The 19,738-nt window shown below is 40.3% G+C and overlaps 2 protein-coding genes and 1 pseudogene across 7 annotated transcripts in view; 2 read left to right on the forward strand and 1 right to left on the reverse strand.

Moving 5' to 3' along the window:
* Nucleotides 1–962, forward strand: part of FAM81B (family with sequence similarity 81 member B) — a 44,748-nt gene extending 43,786 nt beyond the window's left edge. For all 4 annotated transcript variants that reach the window (XM_058656370.1, XM_012927303.3, XM_058656371.1 and 1 more), the window contains one exon: nucleotides 651–962. In XM_058656370.1, coding sequence (XP_058512353.1) covers nucleotides 651–784 — 134 coding nt within the window. In that variant the 3' untranslated portion in view covers nucleotides 785–962. The remainder of the gene's footprint in view (nucleotides 1–650) is intronic.
* A 2,470-nt stretch (nucleotides 963–3,432) lies between these two features.
* Nucleotides 3,433–5,848, forward strand: LOC131478155 (ubiquitin-conjugating enzyme E2 E3-like; annotated as a pseudogene).
* A 6,637-nt stretch (nucleotides 5,849–12,485) lies between these two features.
* Nucleotides 12,486–19,738, reverse strand: part of SKIC3 (SKI3 subunit of superkiller complex) — a 70,522-nt gene continuing 63,269 nt past the window's right edge. For all 3 annotated transcript variants that reach the window (XM_058656421.1, XM_004586197.4, XM_058656422.1), the window contains 3 exons: nucleotides 16,822–16,952; nucleotides 14,967–15,090; nucleotides 12,486–13,006 (listed from right to left, as the gene is read on the reverse strand). In XM_058656421.1, the coding sequence (XP_058512404.1) occupies nucleotides 12,932–13,006; nucleotides 14,967–15,090; nucleotides 16,822–16,952 (330 nt within the window). In that variant the 3' untranslated portion in view covers nucleotides 12,486–12,931. The remainder of the gene's footprint in view (nucleotides 13,007–14,966; nucleotides 15,091–16,821; nucleotides 16,953–19,738) is intronic.

Here is a 19,738-nt window from a genome sequence, read left to right on the forward strand (position 1 = left end):
AGAGAACAACACAAGGAGAAAGCTTCCATCAGCTGGTTCACTCCCCAAGTGGCCATGATAGCCAACGTTGGGTCAGGTCAATGCCAGAAGTCAGAGCTTCTTCTGAGCCTTCCATATGGTACAGGTGCCCAAGCACCTGGGCCATCTTCCTCTACCTTTCCAGGAGCATTAACAGAGAGCCGCAGCAGATTTGGAGCAGCCAGGACTCGAATCAGCACTGCCAGCACTGCAGACAGTAACTTAACTCACAATACCACAATGCCAGTATCCAGGGAACTTTTAAAATCTCGTGTGGTCTTTACCGTCAGTGTGGTAACAAGAATTTTCTTCAAAAGGTTAAGAGATTGTACAAATATCATGTCAGGTCTGTTGAAATATAGAGTCCCTTCATCATGTAATATGTTTGCAGGGAGAGGAAGGAGAGGAGTTAAGTGTTCATGATAATATCAGGGAAAACACCATTGCTAATGCATCTTCATGACACAGGGAAGGGCTGGTAAGCATTTAGACTGGTCCCAATGGAACTTGGTGTGCTTGGAATTAAATGAGGCTCAATCATGGCAGAGCTGCTGATCATCATTTCGTGAAATATTTATGTATTCTGATGTGTTGCTTTAGCATACCTCTTCTCTCTGCCTCTCTCCCCACAGGATTTAAATCAATTCACGACTCTCTCACCTCCCTCCAACAAATACAGAAGACAAAGATGGATTTAGAGAAATATAAAGTGCAGAAAGACCTGAAGAAATTGCAGCGTAAGATCGTGGAGCTCCAGGAAATATAAACCCTTCCCATCGCCATCGTCTTTTGCACCAGCCCATGGAGTGGATGCATGAGAACATGCACAGAGGAGAGCTTCTATCTCTGAGTGGGAAGTGAGGAGTTCGGATGTGTCTTTACTTCTCACCACCTGTTAAGGGTGTGAATGCACCAGGAAAAAACAATAAAGCAAAGAAAATTAACAGTGTCTCCCAACTGTGAATGAAAAAAAACAGGGAATTACTTCCTATAACTTTATTTTTATATTCCTATTTATTTACAAATAAAAGGGTGAGGAGGCCAGTCAACATAAAAGTGCTGAATGATTAAGGTATACCAGGCACAAGACATTAAAGAATGGCAGAAACTGTGACAAATTGGAAATGACTGACCCACCCTAAAAATGAGAGCCACTCTGTAGGTCCAGTTCATCACTGAACATCCCTTTAGTCCGATTTCAATATATTATTAGGAATGTCTCTAGTTTTCAGCAATTGAAGCCATTCAAATCATTTTTATGAAGATTTATTTTAAAAGCACAGTTTACAGAAAGAGAATCCGTCTTGGTTCATTTTGTCTCTGGTCCATTCCCCAAATGGTTCCAATGACTCTGCTGGGACCGGGCTGAAAGTTTTAGGGGCCACTATTATAGTGCAGCAAGTTAAGCTGCTGCTTAGAATGCCAGCATTGTATAAAGAACACAGCATCGCTTCCAATGTAACTCCCTTCTAAAGTGCCTGGGAGGGCAGCACAAGATGGCCCTTGGTCTTGGTGTCTGCCATACACGTGGGAGACCAAGATGGAGTTTCCAGCTCTTGGCATTGATCTGGCCCAGCCCTGGCTATTATAATCAATTAGGAGGCAGACAGTGCCGCAGTGCAGATCATGAGCTCAGTTTCCAATAAAATGATTTCCAGGAATGTATGGGACATCTGGGTGGAGGTGCTTGGTGGTTCAGGGAGATGGGCCTGGAACATGGGAGTTCCCTGTGGATGTCACCAGCAGAGACATAGTTGTGGGCAAGACAGATGAGGGATTCCTAGAGTGAAGTGGGTGAGGTTGGGTGTGGAGGCATGAGGGCCACATGGAGGGGGAGTCACCTGAGGACATCTAACACCAAGGGAACTTGCAGGTGTCCTGGCTGACAGAGTGGAGAAGACAGTGAAGTGGGGAAGGGCATGTCATTGAAAGGATTTAAGAGTCCCTGGTGGCAGGTGGTGTGGCTTACTGTGCTACTGGTATTGATTTAATACCAGCTCTCTATCCACTGGAGTGAAGACCCTGTGCTGTGAGGCAAGCTGGAACACTGTGTGGCTAACGGCTCAATAGGGAACGGTTGCAAATACTTTCCTGATTCTTCTTAAATGCCATAAAAATAAAATGTATGGTTTCTTCTCAGAGAGAGGGTGGTGGGCCCTCCTGGAAAGAGGTAAGATTGCTGCCAGAAAACAGGCTGCTTTTGGTCCCTAGCCAGCTAGCCACTTCCCTCTCCAGGAGTAGACACACAAGTCTGTGGAAAGGGTTTAACATATTAGAGCTTTAAAATGAAATAGACACGAGACAGCTGAATGGTACCTTATAGCCATTTAAAGGTATATAGCAGCCAGTCCTGTACATAAACTAAAATTGAAATGTCAATGAGCTAATCATAGGTTGTGGTTAGGACTTGCTTTTTTTTTTTTTTAACATACTGGTTACTCAAAACCATGTCAATTCCATAATATTGCAAATTGCTGTTGATGTTATATTGGGACTCTTAATTGACTGTGATGATATTCTACCAGCTCTAACTTCGGACCAGAAATGGTCTCCCCAAGAAACTGTTCAACCCATCTGGACAATAAGTAGCTGGGCTCTATGCTTGGTATATGTTTTTGCAAGGAAAGAATCTTGATTGAATTTGAACTGTAATACTGCATCCAGGTGGAGGAATCCACCAGGGGGGAGGGGAGAGGAAGGGGTGGGGGGATTCCCAGTGCCTATGAAACTGTCACATAATGCAAAATAATTAATTTAAAAAAAAACACAAAAAAAAAAGAAAAAAAACCATGTCTGTGGGCTGGCATAATGGTTTATCAGACGAATCCTCTGTCTGCAGTGTTGATATCCCACATGGATGCCAGTTCACGTCCCTGCTACTTCACTTCTGATCCAGCTCCCTACCTATGGCCTGGAAAAGAAGCAGAGGATGGCTCAAGTGCTCGGGCCCTTGCACCCAGACGCAAGACCTGGAGGAAGCTCCTGGCTCCTGGCTTCAGACTGTATTGTATCTGGCCATTGTGGCCATTTGGGGAGTGAATAACAGATGGAAGAACTCTCTCTTTTCTCTCTCTCCTCTCCTTTCTCTGTAAATCTAGCTGTTTAAAACAAATATATTTTTCAAAAAGAGGAAAAATAAAAACTGTGTCTGATATGGTGGAAAAAAAAACATATTAGAGCTTTGTCTTATTACATAGCCAAGAAAGGTTCCAACTCTATGGGCGAAATTTCCATAACCCTCTATTCCTTGCTAAAGTTCTGTTATCTCATTTTTAGATTATATATACAATACATATAACATATATTACATATATTATATAATATACATAATGACATATATATGTCATTAGTCGGAAATAACTAATGGACCCACCACCAGGTCATAAACCGGGCCCTCTTCCACAGTCGTAAAAGATGCAAGTGAGAAAACAGGCAAATAAGTCTCACTTTTGTGCTGGGAAATCTTGAGGGATCTTAAGATCTGACCCGTCTAAACCCAGCAACTGCTCTGTGTGTGACTCAGGCTGGGTTCCTTAACTTTACATTCCCAGTTTCTTAAAATGGGGATGACTACTTGACCGCACCTGCTATGGAAGTTATTGAAATAATTAAGAGATGCACTGATAGAATTTTCACCAGCTCCTAGAAGCTGTTCAAAGGAGTACAGACAGGGGAATTAATTCACTCTACCAAACAAGGCACACAGCGAGTTTGGGAAACTGACATGAGATCACAGGGTCAGTAAGAAAAGAACCAAGATTCCAGCTGGCCAGTCCAGAGAACTTACTCTGAAAAATAGGTTACACCATTTATCCATGTGTGCACTCTCTACTAGTAACTTCTAATGTACAGCAGGTACTATACTGGATAAACAGTATTGGTTAAAAAGTACAACTTTCTGCTTTTGTGGGGAAGAAAGAATAATTCCATAATACTCTGACACAATTCTGATTCAAATCACTATGTAAAAATACTTGCATTTATAGTTTCTTACTACTAATACGTAAGAAAAAAAAGCCCACCTTGGGCTTGCAATAATTCTAACAAGGCACAAACATAGAGAGAAGCACAAAATATAGATTTCTCCTGGAACAACATCTTCATGATGAGCTACTGTCCTATTTGAAAAGCATTTCTTTCGATTGTCTCTGGAGTGGGAGGCCAACAGCCAGAGAAACATGATGGATGTCACCTGGCAGGGCACCAGATGCTGACTACAGTGTCCAGTGAAACGTACTTTCTCCTGAGGACCTGTCCATCCAGGAAAGCCCCGCAGCCACTACAACTGGGGAAGGGTAATAGGACTCAAGTGGCAGGTGCTTCTCCACAGCAGTCCTGCTTTATCCACAGGCCAGTATTCAGGGCTGGGCTTCAGATAAGCAGGGCCTACACGGTACTGGACAAACTCATACCCTGTGCAACTGAAAGCAACTTCCATAACCAAGAACCTATCAAGTTTCAGCCTAAATTCCATCACTTAGCACCTAGGACTTCTATGCATTGACTATAAGACAAAATCTTAAAAAAAAAAAAAAAAGCGTGGCATAGGTGAGCTTGAATCAAAGTTTCTGCAAGAATGAGTTGGTAAATAAAGATCCCTCCATCTAAACTAATCTGTGTCTAAGACATGGGAGGACCAGGAGGACCAAAGGACAGTTGGTGGATTCTGGGAGCAGAAGCTGGAGAAGGTTAAAAAAAAAAAAAAAAAAAGTGGAACTTGTGCTGTCATCAACGATAAATAAAACAATCAGGGCCTGGCACAGTAGCCTAGTGGCTAAAGTCCTCACCTTGCATGCGCCAGGATCCCATATGGGTACCAGTTCATGTACTAGCTGCTCCACTTCCCTTCCAGCTCCCTGCCTGTGGCTTAGAAAAGCAGTCAAGAAAAAAATAAATAAATAAAAAATAAAAAAAAGAAAAGCAGTCGAGGATAGCCCAAAGCCTTGGGACCCTGCATTCATTTGAGAGACCTAGAAGAAGCTCCTGACTCCTGGCTTTGGATTGGCCCAGCTCCAGCCATTGCAGCCACTTGGGGAGTGAATCGGTGGATGGAAGCTCTTTCTCTCTCTAAATCCGACTTTCCAATAATAAATAAATCTTCTTTTAAAAAATGAAACACTTTGTTTATGTTGGCCTTGGTTTATATCAAGTTCAAAATCCACACTGTAGCAGGGTACAAATGGGCTGAGCAGGGGACCAAGTTTTCCAAGAGGTCACTGCATCAAGCTGTACGGTGATAGGCAGCGCTCTGACAATGAGAGCTCCAGCACCACAAGTGACAGCTCAGATGTGGACCAGTGAAACCCGGTCACTCCGCAGTCTTGACAAAGAAACCCTTCGCCACCCAGTAGAAGAAAAGTAACTCTATAGCTTAGTTCTTCACTAGTGCTAAAAGGAATCATGAGAAGCTAGCTGAAATAACCCTTGCTCCTCCTCTTGACTGGATTGCTGGACCTAAAGGAACTAACATTTATAAGTGGAAATTGACTAGACTTGGTTCACCAGGTTCTGTGTATGAAGGTGGTGTGTGTTTTCTGATACTAGTCTCATCAGATAGATTAGTTTCCACACCAGAATCTATCATGGCCACGTTAACATTCAGAGTCATGTGTTTGGACATTCTTACAGTGGAATCCTGCTTTGTCTGTTTCAAAGGTTTTGCTCTTTGTTCCAATGGACTGCAATCCTGTGGATCCTCTTGTTGGAAGCCTAGCCACTCAACACCTGACCAACAGAGTGCCAGGACGACAGGACAGACAGACAGTGGACCGAGAGATGTGCAGTGCAAAGGAGCAGAAGGCATCTTTCCCCTGTGTTGCAGTCTTCATAGTCTGTCATACAGACCTCTGTGTACATGTTACACAGACTCTACTCTTGGCTTTTATCCTTTGCAGACCAAGAAACTCCCCAAAAGAGAAAAGAACCAGAACTCTGTAGCTGTCACTGTGTTATGTTTAAAAAGCCTAGTTGCAAGTCTTTCTCCTTTGCTTTACCAAAGTGTATTTAGTGATGCACTAAGGATACTGATCCTGAAGTCTACCAAATATGATAGTGCATTTTTACCCAATGTGCCATCTGTATAAAGTTATAAAAGTAGTTGTATAGATAATTAGGCATTCTGGCATTTTTATTAAACCAGATCTACTAAGTATGTGGTTCATGCTACTGTGAAAAATGTTTTCTTTTACCTTTGTTTATAAGGAGAGGATTTCCTTTTCCCAGTTATCACTCAGAAAGCCCCTAATGTATTATTTCAGCATAATAAACAAGCTCCTGAAGACACACACACAAAATCTAACAAGTGGAACACTCCTTATCATCACATAGCCTCAGAAATGCAGAATTCTCCCAAGCTTCCTTCCTAGAATTAAGAAATGCAAATGAAAAGTGATAGCATCTCATTATAGTGTGATAGATCGCAAAGACACATACCTCAATTCTCATATTTCTTTGAGCTGACAGCAATTATTGTCCAAATCTGACAGTTATTTCAGAAGTAATCTATGGGTCTAGATTCAGTTTTCCTAGGAGTATAAAATTTTATGAATCAGTCTCTCTGAGGCCTCCTTTCCCCCTCCTTTTGCCTATAAAATGACATCTACTATAATAAAAACATGTGAGACTACAATGTGGCAACAGTATCAAGAGCCTGGCCCAGGGTAGGCATTCATTGCACTCTGTGCCTCTCTTGTTAGCCTGTGGTTGCCAAAGCTCCAGTGGGTAGTGATTGCCACCCCATATGCTGTCAAGAGCCTTTGCAATGTGTTATCTTACTTGAGATATTTATTCCAGTAGCTGCCTGATTGAGCCCAAAAGCTTGTTGCTGCTTCCATATTTCCCAATATTTGCAAATTATTCCCCAGTGCTTACTACAAATCTGGGGTGTGTGAGGGGATAATAAAATGGTTCTAAACCTGTCTTGTAAGTTTTCCATCCACAGGCACAGCCCTGGTTCTGGGCCACGAGTAGGCTGGCATAAGGCAACCCGAACACTTGAAGGAACTTAAAAAGTTCCCAGGAAATTGAATTAAGTCATTTTGATTGGGTGCAACAACATTTGAAATCCATGTATACAAGAGGTCTTCAAAAAGTTCTTGGAAAACACACATCAAGAAAACTATGCATGAATTTCCTGTCTTTTGAACCAAAATAAATGTATCTTTGAACTCCATTTTCTGTGACTTTCTAAAGTGCCTTATATGTATTTCACCTTTAAAAAGATGCTAATTGCAATATAAATTTGCCTTCTCAGCACTGCTCTGTCTGCCTAACTTCTTTCTACACACACACAAATTAGTTCCATCTGGCTTTTCTCTTGTACCCAGAGACATCTGTGTCCCAAACTGCCAGGTACACACATGGGCAAGTAAACATGTGACCATCTGCAAAGATAAAACCCAGGCCATCTTTTTTGCTGCATCACTTGACCCCTACTCCCAAGGTAACTTCTGAACTTCAGGAGTTAAGCATGCCTATAAAAATTATTTGTAGAATATTTTGTATCTATTCAATTGAATAGAATAATTAAGACTTGTAAAATGTGTGATATGCGTATTCTGTTTTTTCTTAAAAAAATTCCTTTTTGAAATGCACAGTTAGAGAAAGGAATTTCCATCTGCTGATTCATTCCCCAAATGGCCACAACAGCTTGGACCAGACCAGCTTGAAGCCAGGAGCCTGGAACTCCAACCAGCTCACCCATAGAATGGCAGGGCCGAGGTATTTGAAGCATCTTCTGCTGACTTCCCAGGTGCATTAGCAGGGAGCAGGATTATAAGGGGAGAAGCCAGACCCAAATGATCATTCTGACACAGGATGCCAACTTTGTAGGCAGTCGCTTAACACTGCACCACACCACCAGCCTCAGACTACGATTTTAAAACCAGTATATATAGCGATTTTCCAGAAAAGTTCCTGATTTCCTGAAACTAACCTGAAGGATTTTTCATCTTCACAGAGATTAATAAACGATCACATTTTGCATGACTGAAGCACAGGGAATAGCATCAAAGTCTGTGTTGTACTGTATGGGTCTCCTACTGGGGGTTCTACATTAGAGTGTGTGACTTAAGGGTTCTCTCTGCCTAGTGGATGGCAGAGTGGCTGGCTGTTCCATGGTACAGCACCAAGCAGCTTGTTTCAGCTCCCTTCTGACTTGGAAAACTGGTGATCCTAAAAGAGAATGTCACCATTGAACAGCTAAAACCCAATCTGACTTATTTAGTCACATGATCATCATATACGTGTGTGTGTGTGTATGTATGTGTGTATTAAAAGATTTCCCACCTTCTGGGTCACTGCCCAAATAGCTATAACAACAGGGCTGGGACTTGAACCCAGGTACTTGTAAGTGCTGCCTTCACTGCTATTCAAACACCCAAGCCACCCATTCAGTACCAAAACTAGTTGGAGACACACCACTTAGGTTGTGGGAGAATAATCTCGCAGTTTCTTTCAAGACATGAAATACTTTAAGAATGAATTGCTTCATAGTGGCATTGGAAAATTCAGATATTAACTACAGACACGAACACGTACATTCTTAAGATTCTTTTGGCATTTGTATTTTCACAGTGAGTAAACATTTTAAACAACTTATATGTACTTGATCACTTTCCTTTTCTTAACAATAGGTTAAAGTTGGACATTGGTCTCCCAGGCTCCCATCAATGATGTCCACCGGGCTCTTTTCCAGGGTTCCATAGGACAATGTTTCCTTGCTTTCCAGAAAGCCACCTCCTCCCATGGTGCCTGGTCCTTCCTCCATCTTCTAAGCCAGCAGTATCCCATCTCTCCAAGTTTCCCTGGTCACATCTCTCTCAAAAAGACTCTTCACTTTTAAACTGTGGTTGAGTTGGTTCCACCTGTTCCCCTTCACACTCTCAATCTCAAGTTCTACACTTACCAATCACATGAGAGAATTTTCTTTTGTCCTGGCTTCACAAGTTCTCGCAATGAGGGTGTGAATATGTTTGGCAGCTATTATGCTGCCTACCACAAGCACGAAGCAAGGTAAATTCTCATTACCTATGTTATCAGCAGAAAAAAACAATAATTATATTGTTTAAAATTGATTTTATAAGTTTTAAATGCATGAAAATTATGTAATGAAGAAGCCCAAATGGACTGCTTGACTGACAAACTCAGAAGAGATCGAAATGCCTAAATTATTTCTGTAGTGCAAAGATATAATATAAAACCCAATCTTTTTCAATATATTCTTCAATTATAATTAACCCTCTTCTGCCACCACATCCCTTCACTAAAACAAAGAGGCAATTTCACGTTTAAAACTAATAAGAAAACATTTCAAATGTTTTCTAAGACCTATTTGTTGAAGAGATACAAGTGTGTGTTTAAAATTGAAAATACTGGCACCAGCATCATGACTTCAGTGGGTAAAGCTACCAGCTGCAACGCTGGCATTCCACAAGGGTGCCACTTCATGCTCCAGCTGCTATACTTCTGATTCAGTCCCCTGTTAATGTGCCTGGAAAGGCAGTGGAGGATGGCTCAAGTCCTTGGGCCCCTGCATCCAGATTGGAGACCTAGAGAAGCTCCTGCCTCCTGCCTTTGGCCTGGGTCAATTCATTTGTGGGGACAAGGAAGGCATGTGATACAGGATGGAAGACTCTTTCTGTTAATTCTGACTTTCCAATAAATAAACTTCCCAAATAACAATAAGATAATTGAAATTACTGTTCCTCAGAAAGTTCAGAATCAGACAAAGAAAGGAACACCCCTTGAAGTCCCGGAGACAGGTCGAAGTGAATACATTTGCTCAACTAAATATGGGGTACACACTATCTAAGAGTGTCCTGACTTTTTATTTCATTTATACAGAAAATCTTCATATATGAAAATGTTTTGGACTTGCAGGATATACAAATGTTGTTTTTAAAGTGCCAAGCCAAAGCAAAACAAAAACAAATTCCAGGTCTGTTGAAGCCTGCTGCCGAGTGCCTTGTAACACACAGCCTGGAAGCCTTAGAATTTCCTATTTGTAACTGAAATCAGAAAAGATCTGTGGAAAGACAAGAGGTAAGCTTGCCCAAAGTGCCAACATTTTCCCATGTACAACACAAAAATGAATCTGCAAGTCTCCTGCCTCCTGTCCCAAAGCATGCTTCAATTCTGTCCACCAGTGTGCTACCACAGGTATTTGCCTAACGTTTCACACTGTCTTAAGCAATCACATCTTCCTATTCCCTTGTTGTACAACCTGGGTATTTCCATTCAATCCTATTTGTAGCAGAAACTGATATTAAAAAGCAATTTGTCAACTGCTTATTTTGTAAAGTGAAAAAAGAGGTTGGCATTTTAAACTAGGTTCCCCTGCCCTATCTTCTACTCAACTAAAATGACTAAAAGAGAACTCAAGAAATATGACAAGCACACCCAAGCAAACAGATGATGTTCCTGGAAGTTTACTTGTGACCTGAAATGTTTTTATCATATATCTAACAACTAACCATACATCTAGCCAGGAACAGCCAAGAAGTGGCTAAAAAAGAGCAGAAAATACATCACCATTCCTAAATAAGATACAACACAATAAAATAGTATGAATGCTTGTTATTGGTTCTTCAGGAAGTAAATTTTAATTGAATCCTTCTGATGAAACTTACATCTTTTAAACCATGCAGGAAAATGCTGGCCACTTTTCAGAGTTTCTAGAATCCAGTGATATGGATTCATTTCAAATTTCTTCTGGTTTAAACTATTGTTTAGCACCATTCTCCTTGATGAACCAGCATCAGGTGACAATGTTACGTACACTGAGCCTAGTCTGGCACAAAGTAAACTCTACAAAAACATGAACTGGAATGATGTGAAGCTCATAGTAACCCAGCAGCAATCTGAAGAGCCGACAACAAGCAGGAATTAAGAAAGGATAAGTGTTCGGGGCAATGGACTGTGCCGGGCCCTGTGTTTGCTAGTACATACAAGAATCTGGTCTGGGAACACCTCATACAAAGTTTCTTTGTGGATCCCACCAATCGAGCTTCTGTACTCAGAACCCTAACCATCAAAAGACAGAGGACAGAACAAGTAAATCAATCACCTCAGCTATATGTTGGCAATGAAAATACTGGGCAAACGGAGACTCAGTGATGGACTATGTCAATCAGTGGATTCTCCAGTGAACTCATCGTGCTTGGAGTGATGAGAGTGGCAGCAATTCAGAACTGTTGAACTATCAAAACCACTTGAGCAAGATCCTCGGAGCGTGCCCCACATCTGGGACCTGGGGTAGGTAGGAGACTGGGTGGGGCTTCTCCCTTAAAATCCCCTTTTACATCAGATATATTAAGGAAACAATATGGAACTAATTGTTTTGCCCATCTTCCTGTAGTGCTTGAACCTTTTTACCCTAATTATGTCAAGATTGTCAAAAAAAGTAATCAATTAATTAAAAAAAAAAAAAGAAAGGATAAGTGCACACAACCCGGCAAAGAATGACCTGAGATGGTTTTCATGCAGGTGTTTTCCCAACACTCCTTTCTACACAGCCTGGGTAGGAGGAGCCTGGAAGTGAGAACTTGGAAAGAAGTCTAAAGGTTACCTCTTGATTAGGAACCAGGGGCTAAGGTTAATAAAGGCCATACTGCCCTGGCAAACCATCAGAAAGCAGACGGAGGACGGGAAAATTTGAGGCATGGAGTGAATGGAACTGGCCTGTGCTCTGGGAACCAGGGAGCACACGCAGTCCTGTGCACGGTGCACCCCAGCCCAAGGGCCAGGCCCACGAGAACACTCAGTTATGGGGGTGCAGGAGAAGCAGATGGAGAATGGAGTGTGCCTCACCTCGTTACATAAAGAAAGGGAGGAATCACTGCATTAACCGACGCCTCACAAATCTGAATGAATGTTAGGATGTCTTAGGCATGCCTTTGAAATGCAGAGTCCTAGGTGCTCTCATCCCTAAAGAGCCTGATTACTGGGCGATGATTAGGTTTAGCCAATTTTGGGTAACTTCAGATTAGAGTTCTCAATAGACTAACCTTTGAAGTACAATCATGGCTTATCAATTTGTATTAGCTCACAAAGTAACACTGTAAACCTACAGCTTCGGAAAAACCATAACACAGATTATATAGCCTCGTATTTTTATATGATAAATAAAAAATAAATGTCCACAAACATTTTTAAAGCCATCAATCTGACATAAGCAGCATATTGTTTAAGTATGTGAAAACTTTTATGAAAAAAAAAACTATGCTTTCAAGTTTAAAATTTGAAATCTAGGAGTGTGTCTCAAACTGATACTGTAAAGAAGGATGCTACATTTCTCTTTATTTCAGAAAATTCAAGTTTTTCATCATAACTGAAGGAAATGCATGATTGAGTAAACACTGACAGCATGATTTTCCATTAACGGTTTTGAATGTATCTGCACACCTGAGTGTTCTGAACGCCTATGTTTCTTCGACAGAATCAGAGATAAATGAACGACTAGCAAAATAGGATTTTATGATGAGTTGGACTGAACTCTACAGGAAAAACTAACTGAATTTTTTTTTACAAACTAAAATTCTGCATTGTGCTAATCTGCTTTTGCAGATTATTTAGAGAATGGCTATTAAGGCTTTATTGTAAGGGCTTAAAAAAAACCAAGGTACCCAATCGTGCACCATGCAAGAAGCACACAGCCATGTTTACAGATAACTGGTATGCAACCCGGGGGGGGGGGGGTGGATTTCCTCGCATTGTGCCTTTCAGTTTAAAATTAGGTAAGGAGTGAATGGAAAGCTACATCCCTAACTTAAGAACTTCAAGCTCTTTAGATTAAAAAGTAAGAAAACAAATAGATGACTATAGTTTTTAACAAAATGGTGCTTTGGGAGGTCTTGATTCATTGTTTAAGATGCACGGTTATTTCTACGCTTCTTTACTGTAAAATAACCCACTGCTATTGTGAGGATAATTTCTGATTCAGTTCCAATGCCCTTGTATCGCTGTGGGTTTCTGCGTTCTTGATCAGCACCTGTGGGAAAATCACATACAGAACTATTAAGAGTTTTGCTTATTAACAGTATCTACATCTAAATGCATAGAAGCCAAGTATGCCAAAGAGCAGTAGTCTTGAAAATGCAACACCAGACTACACTGAATAAAGTGACTATATGCAATCTGTCCCTTACTGAAATAAACTGTCCAGCCAAAGCTAATATCAAAGAGAGGCAAGCCTTGGTAGCATGGATGACAGCATTTTTATTGCTGCCACTGACAACACTGAATAAAAATTGAAAACTACTCAGGCACTTGCAATGGTAGGTAAAAAACCTCTTGGGCTGCCCACATTTCAGATAGGAGTTCATGGTCTGGGTCCCAGATTCACCCCCTATTCCCAGCTTCTTATAGAAATAATGCCATTTTTTGGTAGTGTTAACACAAGACCAACAGCAATTCACACGCCAGCTTCCTCCTCTGGCTTTCTTCTTTTCCTTTTTAATTAGATTTACCTTTTGCTAAACCATATTATTCATGCATTTCTTTTTCTTTTCTAAAAGATTTATTTGTATCGGAAAGGCATTTATAGAGAAAAATGATAAAGAAAGACAGAAAAATCTTCCATCTTCCAAATGCCTGTAATGTCCAGAACTGGGCTGGTACGAAGCTGGGAGCCAGAAGCTTCTTTCAGCTCTCCCTTTTGGGTACAGGAATCTAAGATTCAGTCATCCTCCTCTGCTTTCCCAGGCCATGGCAGGAAACTGGACAGGAAGCGGAGCAGTTGGGAATAGAATCGATGTCCATACGCTGAGCCACTGGCAGAGGATTACCCTGCTGCTCGCCCCAGTTCATTCACTTCTAATGAAGTAGCAAGTAATAAATAGGAGTGCAGCTAAGGCATTCCTTTCTGGATGAAAGGATGAAAAAAGAGCAATACAGAAATACACAGGGAAGAAGGAAGGAGGGAGAGATGGAAGGAAGAGAGGAAAGAAGCCTGGCAGGCAGGGGGAAGAAAGGAAAGAAAGCAGGCAGGCGGGAGGGAGGGAGAGGAGGAAAGGAGAAGGAAAGACTGGCTCTTGGCAGTGCTTCAGGTTAAGTTCAGATGGCATTTGCAGCACTACCACTTTCACTTTTAAATAAGGGCTTCAGATCAGCAGTTTTCAACTTTTTATAAACCTCAGAACATTTGATGAATGATTTGAACTTACAATTTTCTCATGTGTTCATAGACAAAGTACTACCTGTCCTTTTCTCACTCTTATTAAGAAAATTTACAAGAATTCATTGTCAGAGAATTATATAAAGACAGCCATGAATCTGCTATATTTCTTTATATTTATATATATATATATATATATACACACATATATAAAAGTAAAACACTATGCTACCTATGGCTAGGATCCAACCACTTGCATACTTCACAACCAATAAGAACCACAAGGTTTTAAAATTATGTCTTAGGCCTCGGTATTTATTATTGATTTGGATTCTGGCTTCAAATAATTACAGTCAAAGAAAAACCTAGCCACAGATTGCCTGTAAGGCATCTTGCACACACAGGTTCAATCTATATTATACAATCTTATTCTTTATTTATTTATTCAATTTTTAGTTAAAAATTAAAATTAGACATATTTATGGGGTACCATGTGATTTTTGATACAGGTATACTTGTATAAACTATTTCTAAACACATCTTTGTCCTGTTACTTATCTCCAACAACATGGATCTTGCAATTTGTAATATTGAAATGGGAAGTTCATAACTAACATATGGTAAAATATAAGCTAAATATTTAACCTTTAAGCTATACGCATAAATGTTTTCCTATATTTCAATAGGTGCCACAATAGACATATTCTTTTGTTGGCCAAAGAATTATATGCTTATTTTGTAAAAATTCAATCATAACTCTAGGGTAATTTTGAAAAATAACATTAACACTCCCTAGCTTCAGGATCAAATATCTGAAATAAAACCAGTGCCTTACGTCAATGAGCTCATAGTCATTTTTGGCATGCAGGTGTCGCAGCAGATACCAACGCGCAGCTGATACCACAGACTGGGGGTATCCAGGTTGATAGACCACTCTCTCCAGCAGTCGCCGTGTGTCTCTGCAAGAAAGAAGCTACATGTAGTCTAAAGCAAGTACATTATCATTCCATACAGTATAGATCCTCCACCTATGGGCTCACTCCCTAAATGGCCTCAACAGCTGGAACCGGGCTGGATCAAGGCCAGGAGCCGGGAGCTCCCTTGGGATTTCCCACAGGAGGGCAGCAAGTGGATAAGCAGCACAGCTTTCAGGACTCGAATCAGCTCCTAGATGAGATCCTAGCAAACTTTAGGCTCAATATTAAGCTTTCAATGTACATTTCCAAGGAAATACAGTGTGTGAACCCATTGTAACAACAAACTAATGTGCAGTTATATTTAATTTCTTTTTGTTTTTTTAATTTACTACCATGTGTGAACCCAGAATTTCTGAACTGGTAGAAACAACATAAACAGCAGTAATTTTAAAACTGCGAAGTAGAAGCATCTTATAAGCAGAGATTAGCTTGAAGCAAGAACTGTAAGAACTTGCCTTCCAGTTTTTGAAGTTTTTGCACAGGAATCAAATAGTAGGCATATTTTTTGCTTAGGTGATGTATTTATTTGGGCTGATTTTAAGAGAGGGTAAAAATAAGAGTGGTGTTAACAAGATTTCAGGGGCAAAGGAGTCAGTGTCCTCTAAGTCATTCACAATGAGCATCAAATATAAAAGTTCATTTAAAAGTATGAATTATAGGGCCCGGCGGCGTGGCCTTGCGGCTAAAGTCCTTGCCTTGAAAGCCCCGGGATCCCATATGGGCGCCGGTTCTAATCCCGGCAGCTCCACTTCCCATCCAGCTCCCTGCTTGTGGCCTGGGAAAGCAGTTGAGGACGGCCCAATGCATTGGGACCCTGCACCCGTGTGGGAGACCCGGAAGAGGTTCCAGGTTCCTGGCTTCGCATCAGTGCACATCGGCCCGTTGAGGCTCACTTGGGGAGTGAATCATCGGATGGAAGATCTTCCTCTCTGTCTCTCCTCCTCTGTGTATATCTGGCTGTAATAAAGTGAATAAATCTTTAAAAAAAAGTATGAATTATAGCCTAGTGAAACTAATTTCAAACATATGCAGCCAAATCTGAAGAAATATTAATGCATAGTGCTGGAAATGATGATTAGCTGCAGGGTCCTACTTCTCCCCCTTCCCGGTTTTGGATGTCTTCTGCCACATACCCTCATTAAGCTCCTTTTCTACAGCACCTACCACATTCCAGAAATGTTGGTTCCTAAAAATCATTTTCTTTACAGCCTTCTGTATTATGTGCGACAGATGTTAGAGCGGCACATTAGTTTCAGATTTCAGAGCGCTATTAACTATCCCTTTCATCTACATGACTTTTACGTAATTTTCTTCTCATTTATACTTGTTCTATCCCTACTACCCATTAGAAAAAATATGGCCTGAATTTTTATATTTTAATCTGAGCAGCTTTTGAAATTTTTAGACATACAATGACACTATTAAAACACTATTTGTAAGCAATGTATCTGTTTTTTAAACTCATTTATTACTGTTTACTGTGCGGAAAACAAAAACTCCAAAATCTTCTTCACTTGAAATACAGTCATGGCTAACCCTCTTATGGTTTGTATCTGTGCACCAAATTGTTTTTTAAACCTAAAGAATAACCTTAAAGTCTGTTGAACTGATTAGAAATCCTTCTTCAACAGTTTCCTAGGTGGACTGAAAAAGAAGAAGCAATGAAAAGAAAAAAGAAAAAAAGAGAAACAATGAGCAAAAAAATCTCCATACCTTGCCCCCATTTTGCGACTGAACTGTAACAAGGCTTGTAAAAGAACAGCCAATGGACAAAAACAAAGTTTCATGGCTTCGGTGGTAGCCTCTTGAACCAACGATGGCCAGTGGTCACTGGAAACATCAGCCTGTAAGATATAACACAGATCAGCTCTCATGTATTGAACACTTAGTTGTCCATACAAATGCTACACAGAACATACTAAAAATTACAGAGGACCCAATTCCTTCCCTTAACGAGCCGCAGTGTGCAGGCCACAATGACGGGTCTCAGACAGGAGACATCATTTACAAAATACCAAGTTATTTGTTAAGAGAAAAATGTGTCATTCTACACAGGTGAATAAAATTGAAGGATTAGCAAGCCTTTGAATTATCAAACATAAAAACCCTTAAGTTGACATCAAAAAATTCTTCAACTGTTAATGATAAAGTTCCACATTAAAAAAATTTTCTAAGACAGAAAAGGCTAGGATTTTTAAAAATAAAATTGCAATAAAGAAACAAAGCACCAAACAGATCAGGAATTTAAAAACCTAAATCAGAGACGATTTTGGGCAGAACGTTTAGGTATGACACCACGTGGGTTGTTCACACCCCGTGTCAGAGGGAATAGGGTCCTGGTGCCACTTTCAATCCAGATGATGGAGGTCGCAAACAATGATGGTTCAAGGACTGTGTTGCTGTCACTCCTGTGGAATACCCGATGGAGATCAGCATCCCTGGCTTCAACCTGGGCCATTCCAGGCTGTTACAGGCATTTGAATCCATGTATTAGATCTCTCTGAGTCTTTCAGATATCAAAGTATGCAATATGGTAAATATTTTAAAAGGCCTCATTTTATGAGAGAAATGTTAATGTATTCATTCATTAGTTGGATTATAAGACTTAGCTTTATGAAATATACTCATGCAGAAATACCATATATAAGTATTTCTTAATAACTAAAAATAAAATAAGCACTCTACTGAATTACATAAGGAAAATCACATTACATTTTTTTTCATTAAAAATAAAATTGTACACATTTTAATGCAGTCATGAATGAGTTAATATGTAGTTCATTTCAAACACTAAATTCTAAGAAAAAAATGTTAGAGCAATAAACTTTTAGTGCAGACAATGGCAATTTATACAGATAAGATGAGGAAACTATAAACATACTGAGTTTAAAAATAGAGAATAGAAGTTATAAGGCATCTTCTATAAATACGGGAGCACCGGGACTATGGATACATCTGACCAAGTAAACGATACAATACATACATGAAGCAAAGTATTTCTAAAACCTATTTAAAAACCAGCAACACTGGGCTGGCATGGTGGCATAGCATGAAAATGCTCTATCTGCTGTGTCAGCAGCCCATATGGGTGTCGGCTCTCATCCTGGCTGCCCCACTTCCAACTTCCTCCCTGCTAATAACGACCTGGGAAAGCAGCGGGGATGTCCCAAGTCTTTGTGCCCCTGCACACACACAGGAGACCCAGAAGAAACTTTTGGCTCCCGGCTTCGGATCAGCTCTGCTCTGGCCACTGCAGCTATTTGGGGAGTGAACCAGTGCATGGAAGATATCCCTTTCTGTCTCTATCTCTCTGTAAATTTACCTTTCAAATAAAAATAAATAAATCTTATAAGAAGAAACAACAGAGTGTGCTCTCTTCAACAAAACAAAATAAAACAAAACAAACAATAAACCAAAAAAAGTCAGTAACACAAAACTCTTCACTGGGTGTTGCCAATAACATATTCTAAATTCCAAGAAATCACAGGAAAGTTTTTCTCTAAGTCAGTACTAACTTCATGTGTCTGGAAAACGGAACAGAGGGATCAGCATGCATTTTTTTTTTTTGTCTCCCACTATCTTTTTTTTTCTTTTTTAAAAATTTTTTGATGATGCTTCATAGTTGATCAGGGTGGGAAGAGTCAAGGGAAAGTGGGCAAGACCACTGTTAACACATTTTTTTTTTCTTGGAGGTGAAGATTCTACCCATGCAAAGCTCTCTCTTGGGGGTGGGCACGTAGTATGGTGGTAAAGAAGCCAATCGGGATATCTGATCCCAATCAGAGTGCCTGAGGGTTAAGTCCTGGCTCCACTTCTGATTGCAGCTTCCTGTTAATGCCCACCTTCGACGGAAGCAGGTGATGTCTCAAGAACTTCAGTTTCTGCTGCCCACATGGGAAACCCAGACTGAGTTCCTGGCTGCCAGCTTCTGCCTAGCCCAGTCCCAGCCCTCTTAGCATTTGGATAATCAATCAGTAGAGACAAGATCATTGTCTGTCTATTTCTCTAATGAAAACATAATTTTTAAAAGTAGGAATCTTCATCTGGTATCTTGTTTTGGTTCTGTAACAATTTAAGTAAACTTGCAGCTTAATGTCTCTCACATATTCTTATACGTTAAGCAGCAATCCATTCAACAGATTAATTTTAATATATCTATCTTCCCCACATTGCCAGATGTTTATGGTACAAATATAGCACTTTCTTTATTTCTTTATAACAAGAAATGGGGGTAGGCATTTGGTACAACGATTAAGATGTTCCTTGGGACCCCTGCATCCCATATTGGAGTGCCTAGGATCATGCTCCAGGTCCATTCCCAATTTCATATTTTTGTTAACATATACACTCAGGTTCCTTCGTCCCTGTTCCTCACATGGGGGAGGAACTGAGCTCCTGGCCCCTCGCTTCACCCTGGCCTCATCTCATCTGTTGTGGGTATCCGGGAAGTAAACTGGCAGATAAACATCTCTCCATGTCTACCTTTGTGTTTCTCAAATCAAATGACAAAAAAATTAAAAAAAAAAACAGTATAAGAAAAAATAAATTTGGGTATCAAATATTCAACAAGAATATATTAGATTTGGATAGTGTTTAAAGATCAAAAAGGCATGTGTAAATGTTACTTTAT

This window comes from Ochotona princeps, chromosome 28 (genome assembly GCF_030435755.1).
Source record: "Ochotona princeps isolate mOchPri1 chromosome 28, mOchPri1.hap1, whole genome shotgun sequence".
NCBI classification, from domain to species: domain Eukaryota; kingdom Metazoa; phylum Chordata; class Mammalia; order Lagomorpha; family Ochotonidae; genus Ochotona; species Ochotona princeps.